Source organism: Cyprinus carpio, chromosome B15 (genome assembly GCF_018340385.1).
Source record: "Cyprinus carpio isolate SPL01 chromosome B15, ASM1834038v1, whole genome shotgun sequence".
In the NCBI taxonomy this organism is placed as follows: domain Eukaryota; kingdom Metazoa; phylum Chordata; class Actinopteri; order Cypriniformes; family Cyprinidae; genus Cyprinus; species Cyprinus carpio.
Genome location: NC_056611.1, coordinates 7,633,434 through 7,656,974, shown reverse-complemented (window position 1 = coordinate 7,656,974; position 23,541 = coordinate 7,633,434). Strand labels below are relative to the sequence as shown.

The 23,541-nt window shown below is 34.8% G+C and overlaps 1 protein-coding gene across 3 annotated transcripts in view; it reads left to right on the top strand.

Annotated features, from left to right (window-relative positions):
• Positions 1–19,830, top strand: part of arrb1 (arrestin, beta 1) — a 47,868-nt gene extending 28,038 nt beyond the window's left edge. For all 3 annotated transcript variants that reach the window (XM_042739048.1, XM_042739051.1, XM_042739049.1), the window contains 15 exons: positions 11,019–11,049; positions 11,721–11,781; positions 12,547–12,591; positions 13,002–13,198; positions 13,329–13,388; positions 13,507–13,574; positions 13,892–14,027; positions 15,181–15,265; positions 15,352–15,424; positions 15,516–15,653; positions 15,738–15,821; positions 16,754–16,777; positions 17,178–17,248; positions 17,489–17,540; positions 18,586–19,830. In XM_042739048.1, coding sequence (XP_042594982.1) covers positions 11,019–11,049; positions 11,721–11,781; positions 12,547–12,591; positions 13,002–13,198; positions 13,329–13,388; positions 13,507–13,574; positions 13,892–14,027; positions 15,181–15,265; positions 15,352–15,424; positions 15,516–15,653; positions 15,738–15,821; positions 16,754–16,777; positions 17,178–17,248; positions 17,489–17,540; positions 18,586–18,697 — 1,237 coding nt within the window. In that variant the 3' untranslated portion in view covers positions 18,698–19,830. The remainder of the gene's footprint in view (positions 1–11,018; positions 11,050–11,720; positions 11,782–12,546; positions 12,592–13,001; positions 13,199–13,328; positions 13,389–13,506; positions 13,575–13,891; positions 14,028–15,180; positions 15,266–15,351; positions 15,425–15,515; positions 15,654–15,737; positions 15,822–16,753; positions 16,778–17,177; positions 17,249–17,488; positions 17,541–18,585) is intronic.
• Positions 19,831–23,541: the final 3,711 nt, after the last annotated feature.

Genomic DNA, 23,541 nt, shown 5'->3' with positions numbered 1-23,541 from the left:
TAACTGTTTTCTGTTTGAATATTTTTTATTTGTTATTTATTCCTGTGATGCAAAGCTGAATTTTCAACATCATTACTCCAGTCTTTAGTGTTATATGATCCTTCATTCTAAAATTCTGATTTGATGCTCAAGCAAAAAATAAATGAAAATGTAATATTTCTTAATAATAAACTTAATAATGCTTAATATTTTTTTGTGGAAATTGTAATGCATTTTTAATACATAAAAGTATAAATGTCTTGTTTGAACCTGGTAAACTGGCAAATTCAGCGAGTACTTCTTCCAGTGAGATTTTCAAAGATGTAACAGCAAACTTGAATGGGCAGAATGACTGACAGGCAGAGAGAACTCCAGATAGTATGGACATTTTATTCATGATATTCCAGAAATAAGGCTTACAGCACCTTTAAAAAGCTAATATTGTCCTTGGCTTCCTAAGGCTGAAGGTCACCTTGTGTCTGTAGCAACAGTTTGTCAACTATAATTAAGCCATTTGTAGGCTGGCTCACCCAAACACAGTGAGTTTGTGGCATTTATATAAACATTGTTCATTTAGCAATTCCATTTGGTGCTGCTAGGAATCTTGTAGAAATTATAAACTTCTTGAATTAATTAATTAATTAATTATTGAATAAACTTGATTATTAAAAAAATCACTATGGTTGGCTCTAAAATTCAGTCATAAAATTTTTGTTAATATCAAAAGCATTGTACATCACTGTGGTCAATGGTGATTTGCATGTCAAGCACACGTTTTCATAAACACATTATTACAGGACATGAATGCTGGGAACTAAATTTCCGCCCAGATGACTCACGGTTTTATGGCATGAGAGTGTTATGTGCTCAGCTAATATAATTAATTTTTAATTCCTTCCTGGTTCAATTTGTAGAAGCAACCAAGACACATTAAAAAGAATCTCAAAAAAATGAATAAATCATGTAAACATCATACATGTTTAATTGATGTTCTGGAAGTATGCATATATTGATCATGTGACAATATCAACCTTCTAGCATTAAATACATTAAGTAATTAACATGTTAAAATGACATATGTGGGTTATCACATTGATATGAAATGCACTGTAAGGTGTACATGACCATTATTTGAACAAATATTGTAATGCCATACTCTTTATAATAAAGATGGAAAATTTATATCTGCAAGATATTGTTTTTTTAAGTAATGGTACATGTTCTGGATGACTATCCTATCCAATTTCAGGACTTAAACTCTCTACTTAGAGCCTAAGAAGTTGAATCAGGTGTTTTATTAGGAAGATAAAGGAGTTGGACAAAATAAAGTGAACACCTGTGAAATAGGCAGTATTTCTTTATTAAAGTGTTTTATAACCATTTGCCTTTCCAACCTTCCAACAGTCTTTATTCATCTAGATTCATACAACAAATATTTGCCAGTGGACTGCTGTCTCTCAAAACATCTGCCATGCCTTGCTTTTCACCCATGGCTTGTACTAAACACTGCTGAACACAACTTACAGTAAACTACACTGATATTAAATGAAAGAATACAATAAAAAAATGAATAAAAGGTAAACGCGTTTCACATAACATCTACGCAAATGATATGAACTTTTTTAATGGATGTTCACATTATTTTGTCCAACCCCTGTATACAAAAACATGTTTTTTTTTTTTTTTTTTTTTTTTTTAAATCAGCTATTTATCTCTGAAATATTACAACTGTATGGAGCAAGTATGTGCCAGACTTTGTCAATTTTTTAAATTCTAGCTTGCAAGATTGTAGAGCAGACTGAAAAAAATGAGCTTAAAATCTAGTTGGAAAGACTAAGTGTTAAATGAAACATTTTGCAGCTTTAATAGGAACGATAACACCTTAATGCTCACCCATAGTACTGCCTATGATCTACAGTGGTTAGGAGCACGGGTGTACGGCACACCCCTGCAGACCCCGCAGACTCTTTGGTGGGCCTGTCACAGGACATTCTAAAAGGCATTCACAAATCACACCGCATGTGTTTTTGTTGTGAGACAGAGTGTGAATTAAGCTCCATAGCATGGCTGGAACATAGTTTGCTTTTTTTCTCGTCCTTAGCTTTAAATATATTTTTGTTAGGTGTGCGACTGGGTTCCGCCACTAGTGGCCGCTCTTGTAATGTATAATGACAGCGGACCCCTTTAACCTGTTAGCCTGCACCTAGACGCCAGCGTCCTCAACTCCCCTTGTTTGCACGTGTCAATATTTACGAATAGATTAAAAGAAACGGGACAAATTTAATCTAGAATTTAATCTGCTCCATAAGGATGCACCCTGGGAAAGAATATCGGTATGGATATTTACCAATAACCGGTTGTTCCAGCAATCAACTATCTGTGCCAGTTAATCTGCAAAACCGATCAATTGGTCGACCTCTTACTTTATATACAGTGATTGCAAAGCATTTTAAAGTATTTGTAGGGTAAAGTACTCCATTTGAATGTCTGCACAAACATGTGCATTCAACATGTGCATTATAAAGTTTAATCTTCGTCCAGTTTTCTCTCCAGAAGCTATGACTGATAAAATCTCTTTGGACTCTTTTAGATTTAGAGTTAAAGGGGTCATATGATGCTGCTAAAAAGAACATTATTTTGTGTATTTGGTGCAATGCAATGTGTTTATGCCGTTTAAGGTTCAAAAAACATTATTTTCCATATAATGTACATTATAGTTTCTCCTCTATGCCCCGCCTTCTGAAATGCATCGATTTTTACAAAGCTCATTGGTCTGAAAAGCGAGGTGTGCTCTGATTGGCCAGCTATACAGTGTGTTGTGATTGGCTGAATGCCTGACTGAATGCCTGACTGAATGCCTGAATGCCTGACAGAAATGTTATGCCCCTTAACATACTATACCATCTTCCAGGCCAGCAACACGAGCCTCAGTCCAGCTGTTCTGGTCGTGCACATCCCATCATCTGTTCTCTTTTAGCAGTTCAGTCAATGTACTGTTAGGACTAACTGAATAACTCGGGATATTGGTTTATTTCGCATCAGAGGGAGTGTAAGGCACATTTATAAACTGAATAACTTAAGTTATTTGTGGATTAGTGCGTACTGGTGATGCGAACCATTTCAAATGATTCAGATAGATTTGGTGAACTGGTTTGACCGGCTCACTAAGAAGATCCAGTTAAATAGAAAGATTCATTTGCGATCAGGTGTCCTGACATTTTATCCTACCCGTCAGACTTTCCTACCAGTGTTTACTGCGCACGCACACAGCAATATTGCGTCCTTTTTCTCATGCTAAACAACATTTATTGTATCTGCATCACTGTAAGGGTAGGTTTAGGGTTGGGGTAGGTATAGACTTTAATAAAACACAATCTAATAGGTAGAAAAAAATATATTTATTGTTGGTTTCCTGTAAATGTATCCCTTCTAGCTTCAACCGCGAATATAACACATAATTACTATATTTGCATTACTCTACTTACACTGTTTTTACGCGTTGTGTTGCGTATCGCGCTGCGTAAACATAAAACCATGTCTGCATTTGTGATCTGAGAAACAACAAGCCTACTCTACTGCTCAAAACTCGCGTTTGAATCATCATTGGCAAATTATTTAAATATAAAAAACATACCTATAGGCTGTAAATCAGAAGCACCAGACTGTCCTTGCAAAGTTTGAACTGCCCAACTTTATAGAAACAGCCGTTGTGCCACAGACCCATTGCAGGCTACTGGTTCAGGAAACAGTCCTCATCCTCCATAAAATGCGCAGCACACATCTGAATATTTGGGTTAACCCTCTGGAGTCGATTAACGCGTATACGCGTTTTGGGGTGTTTTCTCCTGATAACCCCGAAAAGAACTTAAATTACACTTTCAGTTTTGATCGTACAGATAAGTGCAATACATCAATCGAATCTGTAAAGGGTCTACTTTTTTTTGTATACAGACATAATAACAACAAAACTTTGTGCACTTATAAAATAAAGATAACAAACAAGGAGTGCTGTCTGCAGCCGTTGTCTGCGCTGATCTTCAGATACAAATGCGTCATTAAAATGAACTGTAACTCCGTGAATACTCAACGAAGAGACATGAGAGAGATATCTATAGAAAGCCTGACATGTCTACTTTTAAACTAAACAAGTGCTGCTGAAAACAAATATTCTGTTATAAAGTAATCCATATGAAAACAACGCGATGTCCGTTTTTCACGTCTCCCTTCATTATCTTCTAATGCGACCACGCCCCCGCGCCGAGCGCGCTTTTGAGATTCAAATGTTTCACTTAAGCGCGCGGCTTTTGAATACGCCCACACAACAGAAGACAACGCAGCGAGACTGTTCTTCAAGTTTTTATTATTTTACTGTTTGCTTCGCGATGAGAGGAGTAAGACATAATTCACCCCAAAAAGATGTGATGTGGTTGAGGATTTGAGATTTGGATTTCCTCAGAAAAAAGAATGAAGCACTTTATTCAGCAGAGTTCATAAACATGAGTAAGTCTCTTTTTCTTTATTTATATACTTGTACTAGTTTTCACATAACGTGTAAACATTTTACTAGTTAGACTTTTTCAAAATACTTTTTCCAAACTATAATTCCTGACTAAATGTATAATCAAGTGAAATATTATGAAGTTTCAATAACAATATACACTACTATACCATTCAAAAGCTTGATGTAAATAATATAAATGTAACAATAAATGTAACTGTAACAAATGTAACAATCATTGCTGTTCTTTCAATTTATCCCCCCTAAAAAACCTAAAAAAAAATATTCTCAGCTCTTTTCAACATTAATAATAATAATAATAATAATAATGATGATGATGATAATAATAACAATAAATGTTTTTTTGTAGAAAATAAGATTGTTAAAAGGATTTCTGAAGGATTGTGTGATTGGAGTAATGATGCAAAAAATTCAGTTTGAAAGTCAGCTTTGATTGTTCCTAATAAACTGTTTAACTGCACTCACAAGTGAATATTAAATTATGTTGTGGGATAATTAAATATATTCTAAATAAACTACAAACATAAAATTATATACATTTATTTTGTCCTCACATTCTTTCTTGTAACTCACCCCTCTCAGTGACACAGCTGACTGAATGGCTCATTATGCAGCTCATTATGCAGGTCTTTGTCTTCTCAGGTGTGAATTCATGATAGTTGACGCCTACTCGCATATGACTTTTACCAACAAAAAGTGTCTTAGAAAATTTAAATCAATATATTGTTTTCTGTAAGTGAGTAAACGAGATGATTTTCACATCATTTAGAAAAAAAAATTCTAGGCTACAAGCTCCAGTTCTCAAAATTCCTGGGAACGAATTTTCTGTATGTGTTTTATTGCCTTATTCAAGTGATTTAACATTTTTAGTTTTTCACTAACCACGCATAACATTTTTTTTCTCAAAAAAACACAATCATGTACATACATGCTGCTCACATATTATTATAGCCTAGTTTGTGCTGATTACAGTGAGATTAGACTTTAGCCATTTAGATATTTATAAGAAACTGAAAAAAGCACAAATGTCAGGGCATGACAAAACTTCTCCAGGCCCCAAAAATACCCTTAGACTCCAGAGGGTACTGTTCTGGAACAGTGTTGAAATACAACTTAACCACTGATTTCTAGTCATGTCCTCTTTTGGAAGGCCAAACAAAGTTTCACTTCAACGAAACACACAGCTACTCAACATGGCAACTGCAGCAACAGAGAGAATAAAAGGTACGGCTTCTTTCTTTGCGTGAACATCTGGGCGGCGTTATGCAAATCTTCCCACATACGTAGTGATGTAGAGATGTGGGGGCATGTTACAACGAGCCGTTTTAGTGGGGTGTGGTTGACCCTTAACTTTTATAAAGAATATCTCTTTGGATTTGAGACTGTAGTCTTTGCAACTTTACAGATCTTCTTTATGCACCAAGAGCTTGTAACACTCCAAAGAGAAAGGAAAACTTGAAATCGCATCATTGTTTGAATTTCTTAAAAATTACAAAATTTGAAAGTTAAGACTTCGTTTCATACTTGAAGTAATCTGTTGGCGTGTTGTCAGTTTCCTCTTTGCTCCGCGATGTGTTTTTCTTTGCGTGAGAACATGATGTGTGGTGTAAGAGTGGCATGGCTTGTTGGACATTGCAACAGTAACTAAATAAATCTTTGCGAAGGGTCAACTTCTGTTTTAAAACGATTTTTAGCGGTCCACCTGGAAACAGTGCTGTTGTGAACTTGTGATACTAAGCTTCATGGTAGAAGAAAGTCGTATTTACAACTGTGAGAATGAGTTCTTGTCAGAATTAACTAAATGTCATCAGTCTGAAGGTCTGGCTATGCAAAACTAGTTTCCTTCTTCTGTTGAACATAGAAGACATTTTTAAGAATGTGGGTAACCAAGTATGTGGAAGTCAGTGGGACCAGAACATTTTTGGTTACCCACATTCTTCAAAATATCTTTTATGTTCAACAGAGGAAAGCAGCTTATACAGGTTTGGAACAACTTGAGGGTGACTAAATTACGACAGAATTTTCATTTCTTTTGGTGAAGGCATTCCAAGATAGATTTTTGGGAAACTGTGAACACTGTCTCTGATTTGCTTTGAAAATATCCATATTTGTTTTAAGTAACCAGTTTAGTCCTACAAATCAACGCTGACTCAACCACTGGTGTGATCTGAGGCAAGGGTATCTGTTTGTTCGATCAGTGGTTGATGGGGTGGAGGCGTATTCGGAAGTCTTTTTGCTGTTTCATTCGGTGGAACAGAAATTACATACTGCTTTTATTTTGATGCTGTTACCTTTAATTAATATCCTTATCGATAAATAAGAGAGATTTTAACATAACTTCCTCAGCGTTCATGGTCTGAGTATTAAAAATGGACACCTTTTGTAAACGTTCAGACTATTATGATCAGTTTAGTTTAGAAAGAGGCCAGAACAGAATGAAGAATCTCTAGTTATAATCACATCTCGTTTTATCTCACATCCTGCCCTTTCCTCTTCATGAATATTTTGTTACTGAAGAGCTTTGCTTTTTCCTATTGATCATTTCCTCATTATTTCTCCCAGGAAATCTTGGTGCATAAGGCTGAATATTTTTCAGTGTAATTGCTGTAAATGATCTAAATCACTCCGTCATTATTGTGCTGTCAGTTCCTGAGCTAAGGGACTGTAATAAGAGGCTCCACTGTGCGAGCCATTTATTTAGATGAAGACAATTTGACTCTGGAGATTCCAGCGAAGCCAGCTGAACATTTGCTTCTCTTACCAGGTGTTTGCATACGCATGGCATGTACAGGAGCACTGTAGCTGCCAATCAGCTCTTTTCCAAAAGACATTTGGTAGTAAGGCATGACTTTTTGGCTCTTGACTAACATTCTCAGCTGGTGACTGAAGAGGAACCCTTAGGTTTCAAAATGAATCTGCAAATGCAACAGACAGACTGGATTTTTGTTTGTCAGATTTTTCAAACCAAAAGTGCATTAGTTTCCTCAAACAAATATCCAACAAACGAAAAAGTATCTATATGTGAAAAGACCGTTTTTTGTTTTTTTTTACATTTTACTTGATAATTGTAAATAGTTTTTACTAGTAACTCACAGAAGGCTAAAAAGCACAAACTATATTGAACAATGATTTCACAATATTTAAGCTATTAACTGCTGCAGGGATTCCTATTGTGAAATTGATATTATTATTAGTAGTATGAATATTTAAGTACTCTATTGAGACTAATTAGTTATGGTTATCATAGCAGACCCATATAAATGTATACTTATTGCACAGACTACAATTTTTTTCGATCACACTTTATTTTAAGGTCCAGTTCTCGCTATTAACAAACCATTAAATATGACTTTTGCCTCAATAAACTCCTAATTTGCTGCTTATTAGTTCTGTCATGACAACTCTCGGAGTGATTTGCATGGTAATGTACACCCAAAAATGAAAATTAGGCTGGGTTTTACTCTCCCCTGGGTCATCCTAGATGCATTTGACTTTCTTCTTTCAGACGAATCCAGTCGTAGTTATATAAAAAATTGTTTTTAATCTTTTAAGCTGTTTCATGGCACTCAACGGGTGTTGCATTCCTTCAGTCCAAAAGACGTGAAATCAAAAGCGCCCTTCCTGCTCTGGGGGGTGAACAAAGGCCTCCTGTAGTGAATTGATGCATTTTTGTAAGAAAAATATCTATATTCAAAATGTACTAATCACTTTAATCTAGCTTGCGCTCACTTTTGTAAACTAAGCAGTTCCGGGGGAACTACGTACTGTAGTTTTTTTTTTTTTTTTTACATTATATATATAGACATCAGAGACTGGAAATAAACAAAGTTTTATGACTAAAATGAAAAGAAGCTAGTAAATATTTATTTTATTCATTAGTGGTCCCCACTATAAAAAATATAGAGCTTGGCATAACTAGAAATATTATGTATAGGCCTAATCTTTGTTAAAATAACCATGGTATTTTAAGATTTTATTAATTATTAAAGTTAATCTTAAAATAGGAACTGTCTTGATTTGTTTTAGCTTTGCTTATTTGATTTTATATGAAGTCATCTTAAGGCCCCTTTGGGGTTAATTTTATGAAGCTAATATTGTGGTTTATAACACCTCTTTGTTTTGTGCAAAATAGGTTGCACATCAATGCCATTACAAGCACTTCAAATGTTGTCTTCTAATGCTCAAGCCATAAAAATCCCACAAACTTGTGTTTTTGAAGATGCTAATGATTCACACTCACTGCTTTAATAGTAAGCAGCTTTTTGCTAACTGCCAAGATCTCCATCATTACACATTTTTATTGTACCAAAATGCTTCCTCTGAAAGCATAATGTCCAGTAATGAGGACACTCCATCTAATAAGGATGTAAAGTTGAGAGGATATGCTGGTGCCCAGCGGGATTTGTGGAGACACCACGGCTAATTTACAGCAGCATTAGGACTTAACAGAGAGGAAAGCTGGGTAATTTAATTGAAGCCCTTTAACTAGAACAAACTTGCCTGTAGGCTATCACTAGATACGACAGTGAAAAGACTGAGAAGTGTAATGCTGAGAAGCTTTTGTGCTTCACCTGCCAAACTTTAGCACTGACCGCAAGGTCTTGCCTAAGCAAGTTCTTTGGCTAGCAAGAACTTCAGGAATAATATTAACACTCTGTTTTGAAAGTTTTCTATCTTCTACTTACAATCTATAACGCTAAACTGAGTGCTTGATTAGACTTTCCATTTCCAGTGTCACAAATGAACTGGGAGTAATATTTTTGATATGCTTCTATATTTGATCACACTGCCAAGATTTAAAAGGTCAGATCACCCAGAAACTTGCATGCTGTAATGCCAAACCATAAGACTGTCTTTCATCTTCAGAACACATTAATAAAAGTTCATTCCTTCAAAACTTTGATGCTTCAAAAAGTTCATAAAGACACATTAAAAGTAATCTGAATTGAGTGTTTTAAGAAACACGAACACTTCATATAAAATAACAGATTTACTTCCCACTTTTATTCACACATAAACATTCATCAATGCACATACATAGAGCACATATAATATGGTAAAAGGAAGCTCAAACTTGCTTGTTTCAAGTGTTGTCCTTTCAAGATTAATAATAATTATATTTTAACAAAATTGGATTGAAAATGCAAATTAACTTTTTATTTTTGGGATTTTATTTACATCTCTCATTTAATTGAGTTCATTTAGCATTGTAACATACTGTACTATTGTTTGAAATGTTTATCAGTTAAAAAAAAAAGATGCATGTGCAGGAAGTATTGCAGTGTAATATGCAGTATGCTAATGTAGCCATTCATTCTGAACATAGCCTATGTCTAACCTTAGGTTAGTCCAGTTTTTATCCATTTTTAAAATGTTAAGAAATAAAAATGTATTTTTTTGTTGTTTACAAACAGATAAAGACCCCAGGGTGCCTTTAAAAAATTAGGCCATCACATCGGCAGCAAGGCTGATTTACGACTTCATTTATTGTTGTTTTGCTGTTGGGGGCTGTCTGTGAAAGGAATGGCTGAACTGTGGATGAGGAGCTAAGAGATGTGTTATTATTTCAGTGCCACTGAGGCAGTCAATTTTTCTACAGATATAGAGAAAAAAGAACGTAATATTATGATATAAAAAGTCTAAGAAAACAAACAGACAAACTGCTAATTATTTCCCAGTAAATACTGCAGATAATGTGGCCTATTTGCAGCTGTTTATGAACATGAATATAAACAATTAAGAAGTTTTGCCAAATTATGCTTTAAGTATACTGCATCTATGTAAGTAAAGTTGTATATATACTGTACTTATACAGTATATCCAACTTTATATACAGAGCTGTGAGATAAAATAGTAAGGTACAATATGTATATGGGTAAAGTTCGATATACTGATGGTAGTTGTTGGAGTTTTATGTGGTATTGATGATTATGAAACCTGTAAGGTTTTATTCAAAATAATAACAGTTTGGTTTCGTAACAAGCCTATTATTCGGTGATGCGTCTTGTTGTCATGGTTAAATGATGCACACAAGGTTAAAATTTTGATCATATCACCCACCCCAGTCGATTAAAAGTCATGGCATGACATAAAACATTATACATGGTTTATAAAATTTTTAGTTCACTAATGTGCAAGAAACAGGCAACTGTGGCAAGGAACAAAAAACTCCAGATAATGTTAGATAATTGAGAGAGAAAAAAAACATTAACATTAACCAGTCAACATAACGGGGGCAAGTTTGATTGATTTGCTGATAAAATGACTCAAATACTCAAAATTTCTACATGTTATTTAAATAAACCACACATAGAAAACAGAAATGGGTGTCCTTATTGTAGTGAGGATCATGATTGTTTGTTTTTTTGGGTTTTTTGCAGGGTATGAGGATGTTATTTTGTTTTGTCAGAGAGAAGTGTGTTTTTTCTGGGGGCAACAAACTTATATCTCCTTTAAATCGCTGCATCTTAGCAAATTTTTGTGTATATGATCATCTTATGATACTCTTCTGTTTCCACAGGGTGTTCAAGAAGGCAAGTCCAAATGGAAAGGTAATATTACATTCATTTTGTCCCTCCTTCAATTCTAATGGCAATGTTACTGTCAGTTGTTTTGATTCTGATCCTGCAAAGGTTTTCTGTCAGTGAGTGCAGCACTGCCTGTTATAAAACGGTTATGACTGAATAACCACAAATATTGAGCAACAAAGTACCTCTTGTTCCAAAATTTGATTTGATGCTTGCGACACGGTTAGCCAGACGGATGGGTCCCAGCTCGTAATGGTTGTGCGGTTAGCATTTAGCCACAAGACTATATGTATCATTAGCCAGGAGACGTGCTGTGCGCCGCAACAGTCCTTGAGCAGGAAGCGGGCGTGGGGCGAATATGAAAGAGGGGCATGTGACTCAGCACCCAGCCTTCTGCAAGGCTGGGACACGATCGGCACAACACAACCATTACAGAATCATATATTTGAATGGGACAACTCAGTAATGGGCTTTGATAGAAAATGCACTAAAAAGACAATTTAGTGCCCATAACCTCATAAAAGCATTAATTGAAGGTAATTAATTGCATTAATTTGCAGGGGTTAATGAAAGATAAATATAAAACTGCACACTCACAATGGCACAAATGGACATTTTAGCTCAGTTCCAACTGTTCTGTCTTTGAATTGTTTTATGTGTTGTGCTAATACTGTCATCTTATGATTCCTTTTTAGTTAACTGTATACCTTGGTAAGAGGGATTTCGTCGACCATGTGGATCTCGTGGAGCCTGTCGGTAGGCAATAAGATACATAAGCTTAACTTATAATTACACTTTATGTAGTGATCATGTTGCATTGTAATTATATTGTAATTAACATGTCATAAATATGTATATGTACTTTGTAATTACATAATAAAGCTGCTTGCAAATACAGTTGTGACCCTGGACCACAAAACCAGTCATAATGGTCAATTGCTGAATGAATAAGCTTTCCTTTGATGTATGGTTTGTTAGGATAGGACAATATTTGGCTGAGATACAACTCTTTTAAAATCTGGAATCTGAGGGTGCAAAAAAATCAAAATACTGAGTATTGTCACATTTATAGTTGTTTAAATTTGTTTTTTTGAAATGCTTATTAATGATTAATAATTAAGTTTTGGTTTTTTTTTGTTTTTATATTTACAAAATATCTTCATGGAACATGATCTTTACTTAATATCCTAATGATTTTTAGCATAAAAGAAAAATCGATAATTTTGACCCATACGTTTTTTTTTTTTATCTATTACTAAAAATATACACCAGCGACTTAAGACCAAGGGTCACAATTGATTAAAATGACTAATTTACTAATGTAAATTATTAAACTTACGTTATTCACTTACATTATTCAAACTTAAATTATTCATCAAAGAAAACATTTTATCACTTCATTTTTTTAAATATAGTTTCATATTTTGGATTAAAAATGAAAGTAATAATATAACAATCATTTCACAGCTAAGCACGTATAAACTTGACATTTTAAATATAATGTATTTTTTGCTCTTGCAGATGGTGTGGTTTTAATTGATCCAGAGTACTTAAAAGAGAGAAAAGGTGAGTTATTTTTTTTTTATTTATTTTTTTTGCGTCACAGTATAGCAATAACCAAACTGACACTTTGCTGAAGTTCCCTGCCTCACAGATTTTTCTCCTCATTTTCACATGATCCCTCTAAAATTTCAGAAGAGATCTCTGCATTACAAACTGTGCTTAGATTTGAAAGATACCAGCAATCATAAATCAGAGATCTCAGTATGAGCTCAAACCTCACTCGTTACATCTGTCTCCGAGTCTAATATCCGAGCTGTGCTTTCTACATTAATTATATAGCTCTGTACACTTCATGTATCAATAATTTTTCCATTTGTTGATGGTTTTCTTTCATTAGGAACAAGAAGTACAAAGTTGACTGTAAATCCATTAACTATACAGTTCCTGAGAAGTTTGTATTTATTCTTCTTCAGTTTTTGTGACCTTGACATGTGCTTTCCGCTACGGACGGGAGGACTTGGACGTTCTTGGCTTGACGTTTCGCAAAGACCTCTTTGTGGCCAACATCCAGGCATTTCCTCCTGTGCCTGAAGAGAAAAAGAGCTTGACACGTCTACAAGAGCGACTGATAAAGAAACTTGGAGAACATGCTTACCCCTTCACCTTTGAGGTGAAACTTATTTTCTTGACATGATGTCAAGTATGTGATATTGGATTCAATTTTGATTAAATTTGGCCCCCTTGTCATATTTGAGCTACGATTCTATTCTCAACGTTAAATGTCAAACATTTTCTCACAGATTCCTCCGAACTTACCCTGTTCTGTCACGTTACAACCAGGGCCAGAGGATACAGGAAAGGTACATTTTCCTTCAAATAATGTTTCATGATGTTGGTTTTGATAGATAAGTAAAAGGGCTTTGCAGAATTCTCAGTTTCACCCTCTAGAGTAACATTTTCTTATTCCTATCAACAAAGGCCTGCGGGGTTGACTTTGAAGTGAAAGCTTTCTGTGCAGAAAACGTTGAAGAAAAAATCCACAAAAGGTACAGCCTTTCACAATGGCACCCAACCGAATAACTGACACAAAGCAACACATAAAAAAACATAACCTTTCTTTTAAACATTTGTCGGAATGTGTTTTTGGAAAATATGGAAGACAAACAAGACAAAATAATTTTCGATTGAATACATTTGAGAAAGTGTCTTATTATGAAAGCTAATTTCATTCAACATGCTCGAAAACCACTCACGTTAGCTGCACATCACACTGTCCTGGCCACCACTCACAACATAGATTTCATAAAAGTCAATAAATGTCACACATTATGATATGTATGCCCCATTAACTGCCATTTTACAGGAATTCAGTGCGTCTTGTCATCAGAAAAGTGCAGTATGCTCCAGAGAAACCGGGCCCACAGCCAATGGCTGAAACCACAAGGCAGTTTCTCATGTCAGATAAACCTTTACACCTGGAGGCCTCACTTGACAAAGAGGTAGGAGTTTTTGCTTACTCAATATCTGACTATTGAGAAAAGTCAACATCACAGATGGAGTTCTGTTTATTAGTAATCCAAGTTAATCCAATGACAACGGGTACATCTAGTGATGGAATCAGGGTATTACAACTGAAATCCTGCAGGCACAATGTTACTTGTAGAAGTAGTAGTATTTAATAATAATAATAATAATAATATAATAATAATATATATATATATATTATATATATATATATATATATATATATATATATATATATATATATATATATAATCAGTGCTGTCAAACGATTTAATCGCATCCAAAATAATGTATATATTTAATACATATTTCATATAAATATTTAAATATGTATATACATGTAAATATTTTCAAAATATATACTTTTATAAAAAAATTTTATAAAAAAAAACACACACACACGCACACACACACACACACACACACACACACACACACACACACACACAATAAATAAACACAGTACACATACATATATTATGTAAAAAACTTTTATTTTGGATGCAATTACTTGTGATTAATCGTTTGACAGCACTAATATATATATATATATATATATATATATATATATATATATATATATATATATATATATATATATATATGTTCATAACTATGTTCATAAAGTATTTAAAAACTCTTTATTTTATTGAAATTATCGTATTTTCAGAATCAGTTAGAATCAGCATAAATTATTGTAAAAACTATTCTTTTCAGTATGAACAGAGTTAAAATATGGCTAGCTGTGAAACCAGCAATATTCAGCTTTCTCAAAAAATGTATGAGATTGAAAGAAATTGAAAGAAATCAGTTTATTGATGAGAAATATATAAACCTGGTTGTTGTAAACATTTAGTTTATTAGTACAATAACAGAAGTCTTGCCTGTTTCTTTTATGTGTGACTGACAAATATGCATCACATTGAGTTATTTTAAAATGGTATAATTCAAATGGATGGAAATTTTGTATTCAAATACATGCATCTTAAATATTTAGGCTGAATGTAGATATAATATAATTACAATATCAGACCATACTTTCTTTCTTTCTTTTCTTTTTTTTTTTTTTTTACAAACACATTTACTCTTGTTGTTTGCATGACTTTCTTTGTGCTTGATGTCTTTCAGATTTACTATCATGGTGAACCAATCAGTGTCAACGTCCATGTCACAAACAACACAAACAAGACAGTAAAAAAAATGAAGATTTCAGGTTATTCAGTTATTCACAGTGGACAGACTTTGTATTTACACTAGTGTATAGTTAAGAAACAATAACACTTATTTGTATTATTGTAGTGCGTCAATATGCTGATATCTGCCTCTTCAACACTGCCCAGTACAAGTGTCCAGTGGCGACAGAGGAAACAGAGTAAGTCCTCTGCAAACTGGACACTCGGCTGCTGGATGAGAACACAAGTTGACATCTAAATAATTGCTCTCTGCTTTGTGTCATGTTCTAGTGATATTGTGGCCCCCAGTGCTACATTTTGTAAAGTATACACTCTCACGCCTTTCCTTGTTAATAACCGAGAGAAACGCGGCTTGGCTCTGGATGGCAAACTCAAACATGAAGACACAAATTTAGCCTCAAGTACATTGTAAGTACAGTCTCTCATTTGAAAGTGGATTGCATTTCTTGTAAGGTTTATTAATTCATCTTTCCATGGCATTGTTTCTCAAAGGTTAAGAGAGGGAGCCAATAAGGAAATTCTGGGCATCATTGTTTCTTATAAGGTGAAAGTGAAGCTTGTGGTGTCTCGTGGAGGGTAAGTGTGCATTTTGGTCATCCTGAGTGGTGTGTGATGCTGGAATAAACTTTACAATAAGATTAAACAACAGTCCTACTCCTGATAGCACATAAGCATTTGCAACATTTTCTCACTCCCAACTTTTCACATACTGATGCCTGGTCAGGACCCCTTGGCATAACTTTTTGATGCACGCTCCTTTGCTTTTAGTTGTTTGCCTTATGCTTCAGATCAAGGCTCTTTTAATTCTTTGCATGCATTTGTAAAAAAAGAAATTATTTTATTTGCTTTTCTTTCACAGATATTTTGAGCACCTAACCCTACCCTACCATAAACCTACCCACTTCTCAACAATATAAAACGTGTAACAGGCAAATAAAAGTACAGTCACAAGTATTTACTGCAAAAACTGACCAAAAATCTGCAATCTACAGTACCAAGAGCAGCGCAAATTACTGCCTGCTTTAAGACATGCTTTTTTGGGCATTAAATAAAGGCGCAAATGCCAGTAATTTGACGAGCAATATAACGTAAATAAAATGGCTGTGGCTGTTTAAATCGAAAATCATACCCCAACAATTATAAGCCAATATGTAATATGTAAATAAAAATGTAATTCAATAAAACTAATAATATGTTTGGTATGTTTTGGTAATTTGAAACATTTGTTTATGTAATAAGACATTCATTCTGATGTGCATGACGTAGTTTATATAATATAATATAATATAATATAATATAATATAATATAATATAATATAATATAATATATGTATAATATATGTATATATATATTAATAAAGATAGACAGATAGGTGGCTAGATGGATAGATTTGATTTGACCCTTTATTCATTCCAAGGTTACACTGAAATCACTGCTTAATCAGTATGGAATGCTTATTATTGTAATTCAGTAAGATCATGTTTTATTTTATTTATTTATTTTTCAGGCTGCTTGGAGATCTTGCCTCAAGGTACTGTGATCTTTACATTTATTCCTACCAGAAATTCTTTTTTTTAATGTGTGCATTTGTCTGACACACTCCCCTTGAACCTGCTCCATAGTGAATTCCATCGGCTAGGACCGACCGTATACTGAAGAGTCTGCCTTACACAGCTGACTCCAGACAATTGTGTACATTAGAGATTCCTATAAGTAGCCAAACGCAGCAGACTCAGACACTTAAGAAGATGCCATCAATTACTGGACCATTTGTGCTGATGCTTTTAGGCCAGTGGTTCCAGCACTCTGTTAGCACCTCATGAGTGGTGGGACTGAGGTTTGGATGCAGCGCATCCTAAATAGGCCAGGGCTTATTTGGTTATCATGCCTCTTGAATGCCTTACTCCCATGATTTGTGTTTCTCTCTCCAGTGATGTTGCCGTAGAGCTACCCTTTACATTAATGCATCCCAAACCATTGGAGGAATCAATCTACAGAGATGGTATTTTACAGAAAGCCTTTTTATCTGCTTTCATATTTCTCTGGTGAACTAGTTTAAAAGTAGGGTTTATTTTTACCATGGTATCAGTTACAGCACCTAAAACACATACTTTCCCTTATACAGGGAATATAAAATGTGTAATAAAATATGTTTTAAATTAAGTATTAAAATACTTATAATATAATGCCTATTACCTACAGAGTGTCAATCAATATTCTCTCTACAACCTTCTTGTTTTAGCTCCAGAAAATGATGCCCCCATTGACACAAACCTCATTGAATTTGACACGAAGTAAGTGAAAGTCTTTTACATGGTGTAATTGGACTTTAACATACTAAACTGCTCTGCGTCTTGTGGTTATACACAGTTACATGTTATTCTTCTGTGTTTGTTTGTTTATTCAAAAATTCAAAAAATTTTTATGCTTTCATAAGAAGTAAAAGTAAAATAGTAATTATAAAATATTATTACAGTTTAAAATAGCTGTTTTCTGACTGATTTCTGTATAGTGTAATTTATACATATGATGCAAAGCAGAATTTTCTGCTCCATTACTCATGTTTAGTGTCACATGATCTTTCAGAAAATGTTTTGCAAGTGTATTACTACAGATTTCAGCATTGATAAGGATAAGAAATGTTTCTTGGGCACCGAATCAGCATTAGAATGATTTCTGAAGGATCATGTGACATTGAAGACTGGAATAATAATGCTGAAAATTACATTTGTAGTGAAACCTAATCTAACTGAAGGAGAGGAATTGCAAGAAAGGTCCTGATTCTAGTTCAGATTCTATACCACTAAGTGATTCCGGCTCTTTACAAAAAAATCCCTTTGTTTGATTTTTACTAATAAAAGTTTTTTAATTAATAAAAGTTTTTGTGTACATAATATATGTGTTTGAACTGTGTATATTTATTATGTATATATAAACACACACACATGCATGTATATATTTAAGAAAAAAATTATGTTTATATTAAATATATTTATATAAAGTAAATTATATGAATATAAATATATACATGTAAATATTTTCAAAATATATACTGTATGTGTGTGTCTTTATATATACATAATAAATATACACAGTATACACACATATATTATATATACATATATACAAAAACTAAACTAAACTAAACCAAACCGATTTTTACCAAAGCTAACTGAAGAGAAAAAAAAAATATATATGAAATGTCAAAAATGGCAATGATTGCTCAGTGCTTATCTGTCTGTACTTTGTCAAAAAATAACAGCTTGTGATGCACAATACAAAAATGCGTTCAGGGAAACACAACAACTGATGAATGTTTCTCTAATTGTTTTTCCCTAGTGATGATGACATCATCTTCGAGGACTTTGCCCGACAACGACTAACTGGGGCAAAAGATGACAAAGACGAAGATGAGGAGGGTGCCGATTCGCCCAAACTGAATGACAGATAGATTGCAGATAAGAGTTTCCAGTGTTGTGATGATACAAGAGACCCTTTTGAGATAACCTGGAAAAATGGGACACCCTTTAACACACTCACAGTGGTGCAGTTGTTGTGTTCTTGTTCACATTTGTCTCTTCCATCCTGCAAGGGTGTACAGTAAAAACTTAAGTGTAGAAAATGTGACCTTGTCGTCAAAGTGATTAGAAGGTGAGGCTTTAGTTGACAGGCCACTGAGTGCATCGGGTATTTGAGGGTCTTTTAGGGTTGAGGCAATGGCTTCTCATCATAGCTAAATCAAACGTCAGTGGTAGCATGCCTTTGTTGTTGCTTTATTTTATAGATTGTTCCTGGGCCGTGATTTAGTTTTGAACCATATTTAATGTATGGAATTTCTTGTTTTAATTAATGTAAATGGAACTGAATTCAGTATTTTTTTTTTTATAAAAGCTGCCAAATTGAATCATCTTTATAATGTCTATTGTCTCAAATGAGAGCTTTTGAATCAGACGTGCAGAGTGAAAGTATTTTTTTCCCCCCACTTTTCGATAAAAATATTATATCTAAAAGCTATCTTACCTAATAAAAGTTATGGATACACTATTGATAAAAATACTACATGACAATGCAACAACCGTTTATGAACAATTTTTTTTTCTCTTAACAGTCTTAACAATTATTTCAAGTGGGTTTCTATGAAATCATTTAATTATAAACAATGCCTATATATCTGTAAGGGGAATATATATTAATATATGATATTTTTACATAAATGAAGCTTCTCAAACAGAGCACCTACTGTATGAATAATTATGAGCTACAAACGTTCCAGTTACAATCTCTATTCTAAATAAAGTATATGTATGCTTAAATCTGTCTCATCTGTGGAACAGAAAATAACTTTTGAAGAATGTTCTGGTATATTTTTCCCATGCATGTCACAATTAATTTAAAAGCTCCAAAAATCATGAAAAATCATCCCTTCAACTTGTGCCATGTGCATATTGTATTCTTGTTCTGAATTAAAGGGATACTCCACCCCAGAATTAAAATGTTGTCATTAATCACTGTCATGTTGTTCCAAACCCGTAAAAGCTCTGTTCGTCTTCGCAGCACAATTTAAGATATTTTGGATGAAATATTTTGGAGGCCTGTGACTGTCCCATAGACTGCCAAGTAAATAACAGTGTCAAGGTCCATAAAAGGTATGAAAGTCATCGTCAGAATACTCCATCTGCCATCAGACATGCAATCTGGGTGATATGAAGCTACAGGAATACTTTTTGTAAGCGAAGAAAACAAAAACAATGACTTTATTCAACAATTCCTTTGTCAACAGTCTCCTCTGTGTCTATCCATATCACCATATGCTGCATATGCTCTTCTGTATCATCCGCGCCACAAGGGTGCGCTGTTTCTACGTCTATTTAGCTTTGATTTGAAAGAAAACAGCGCATTCTTGTGGCACAGATGATACAGAAGAGCATACGCAGCATATGGTGATATGGAGAGGAATTGTTGAATAAAGTTGTTATTTTTGTTTTCTTCGCTTACAAAAAGTGTTCTGGAGCTTTTACGGGTTTGGAACAACATGGGGGTAAGTGATTAATGACAAAATTTTCATTTTGGGGTGGAGTATCCCTTTAATAGGTTTGTGTGAGGAAGAACTCAACATTTAAGTTGTTATTCGTGAATTATCTTTCCAGCACTCTGGAACTGGATCAGTTTTTGAATGAATTATTTAATAATTCCTTATTCGTTCTTGTGAACCAGATCAGTTGATTCACTTAATAGATCAGACTCAAAAGAACAACTTGTTGAATTGAGAAGTGGAGAATCAACTGAACTGGTTCTCTGAACAGTTCTAGCTCAACTGTTTACTACTGTGCTCTATTTTAGAGCTGCTTTACAGCAAAATTGAATTTTGTTAGTATTATTAAAACACTACACTATTTTTTACACAGTTTAACACTGTAAAGCTGCTTTGACACAATATGTATTGTGTACAGTGGTATATAAATAAAGATGACTTGACATGACTTTAACAAATCAAAAAGACTCACACAGCACACAGACTCACATGGAACACTTCTGTGATACTTTCAAGATGCTTTTTCTCCATATGGTCCTTTTTGAAGCTTGAAAGCTCTAGTTCCCATTGTAATTGCATTGAAAAAACAACCAGCACATTTCTAAAATTTCTCTTGCGTTCCATGAAAGAAATAAAGTCATGCAGGTTTAGAAATGATGACAGTTTAACATTTTTGGGCGAACCATTAATTTCATGTCCAAACTCCTCTAGACACGTTCAGTAATTCTCTGAACTGAGGAGCCACTACAACAAAATTACACTTGATTGGAAATGTGGCCATTTATACATAGCAAAGATTATTGTGCTTTCTGTATGAATGAGGCCTTGATTTACTGCATGAAACGTAAAAAAATCTGTATGTTTTGTGAATGAAACATTTAAAAAAAAAAACAAAACAAAAGAAAAAACAGATTAAAATTGTTAAGTGAACCGATATAATATAATTCCCATGTGCTGGATAAACCACAATTATAAAATAAGATTGATTACTGGCATAACGCAAGATGTGTCAAGAAATCGTATTAATGATTCAATGTAAGACAAAATTACAATATATTAAATATCTAATGCTCTATATCAAAGTCTTTGTTTCTTCTTTATATTCTATGTATTTGTACATTTAATGTAACATCAAATGATACAAATATAGCATAAAAGCATCTGTCAAATGCATAAATATGAATGTCTGAGACAATATTTTTCATTTCACTGTGATGATTATGGTGAAACAATTAGAGTGAGATTACTGATTTACAGTATGAGAGCAATATGATTGCTCATGCCAAACTACAGAACAAAATCAATACTTTTACAGGGTGTGGCTTAAAATGATAAATTAATACAGTAAATGTAACTTAAAATGACAAACAAATGATAATATAAATCATTTAATGATGAACAGCTTGTAGTTTGACTGGCAGTTAAAGTTGAAGTTGGGATCTAGGCTAAGGTATTAACTGATGGAGGAGGCTGCATGTGTTACAAGGGTCAAAGTAAGATTCTTTTTTCTTTAAGTGGCAGATATAAGAGCCAACAATACTATTGCTATAAAAAGTAGCCGACTACGCCACCTGGATTATTAACTGAGATCCAGGGCTCAACTTTAAGAAAAATTTAAATTAGCCTGTGTTTTACTCACCTTCAAGGCTTCCTAGGTGTATGTGAATTTATACTTTCAGACGAATCCATTCTGAGTTATATAGCGCTTTTTACGATACAAATCATTACAAAGCAACTTTGCAGAAAATTAAGTTTCTACAATATTTAGTAGTAGCTTATCAGTGGTGACTGTCAGTTCATGTGCATATGGCAGAAATGTTCAGAAAAATCAATAAAAGACGTAAACAAACAGACGATTAACACTATTAACAGCAATTATGCAATCAAACTTATAGCAAAATGTGGTAGTTCTGTATGTTGTCTCTGGGTTAGCATCATCTGAAGTCCTCTGAGGGGTTGGCATCATCTCTTCTCAGGTGTTCTGGATCCAGACTGGAGCTTGTGTAAATCCTAGTTATCACGGGATGTAAATCCCGTGGCAAAGCAGAGAAACAAATAGAGACATAATTAGCGTAGCTGCTGTTCCAGAAAAGTAACATGACTTCCCTAATCGATCACGTCTTCACTCGGGGCACCGTTTATGGGTTCGCCGAGCACTTCACCGCAGCACAAAAGTCGTCCCAGGCCATGCAACACTTTTTGCCTAAATGCTCTTCTTTGTCTTCCTTGAGTCGCCCCAAGTCTGCGCCGACTCAGCAGCCTGCCAGAACCACACTGTCTAGGTTCAGACCCCGCTCTGCTAAGAGCTACTCCCTTCAGAAGCGACAGGGACCCCGGCCCATGATAGCACTAAATCCTGCGCCTCAGAGGTCTGCCTGATACCTCAGACAGGAAGAGGAGGTTAAGCCCTGCTGCGGCTTGACCACCCTCCAAAGTGCCTCGTATGGGTTCCCCCATCACCTTGCTCAGTTCCGGTTGCTTGAAACAAAGTGTTTGCTGCCTGCACAGGGCTCCTTCTAACACACTGGCAGCACACCGCTGTTATAGCGGATATAATAAAACACAAACATACTCAAAAAGAGAGCAAATTTCCTCTTCCACCCCTCATGTGCACCACAGTCCTTTACAGCGACTCAGTGCCCAAACCAATTCAACCCCTCGCCATGCAGGCCGAGGCCTGGCAGGCCATCCCTGGAGTGTCAGAATGGGTGTTGAACACAGTAAGATGAGGTTATGTACTCCAGTTCGCTCAGAGGGCCCTGTTATTCAACGATGTGGTCCCAGCCTCTATGACAGGTGAGGATGTGCATGTCCTACGCTCTGAGGTAAATGCTATGCTGGCAAAGAGGGCCATAGATGTGGTCCCTCCAGCACAGAGCGAGTCAGGCTTCTACAGCCAGTACTTCCTTGTCCCCAAAAAGGATGGCGGTCTCAGACCCATCCTCCATTTAAGGCATCTGAACCAGGCCCTGATGAAGCGCTCATTCAGAATGATCACTTTGAAACAGATCCTCTCGCAAATACATCCAGGGGACTGCTTCTTTTTTCTGGATCTGATTGCTTACTTTCACATCCAGATAGTCCCCCATCACAGGCGCTTCTTGAGATTCGCCTTCAAAGGGGTTGCATATCAATACACGGTCCTTCCGTTCGGGCTGTCCCTGGCTCCCCTAATGGTTATTTTTAAGGTTTTTTTTGCAACCATAAAATAACATTTCGAGAGTGTAACAGGGTGGTTATTTTTAAATAACCTAAAAATAACA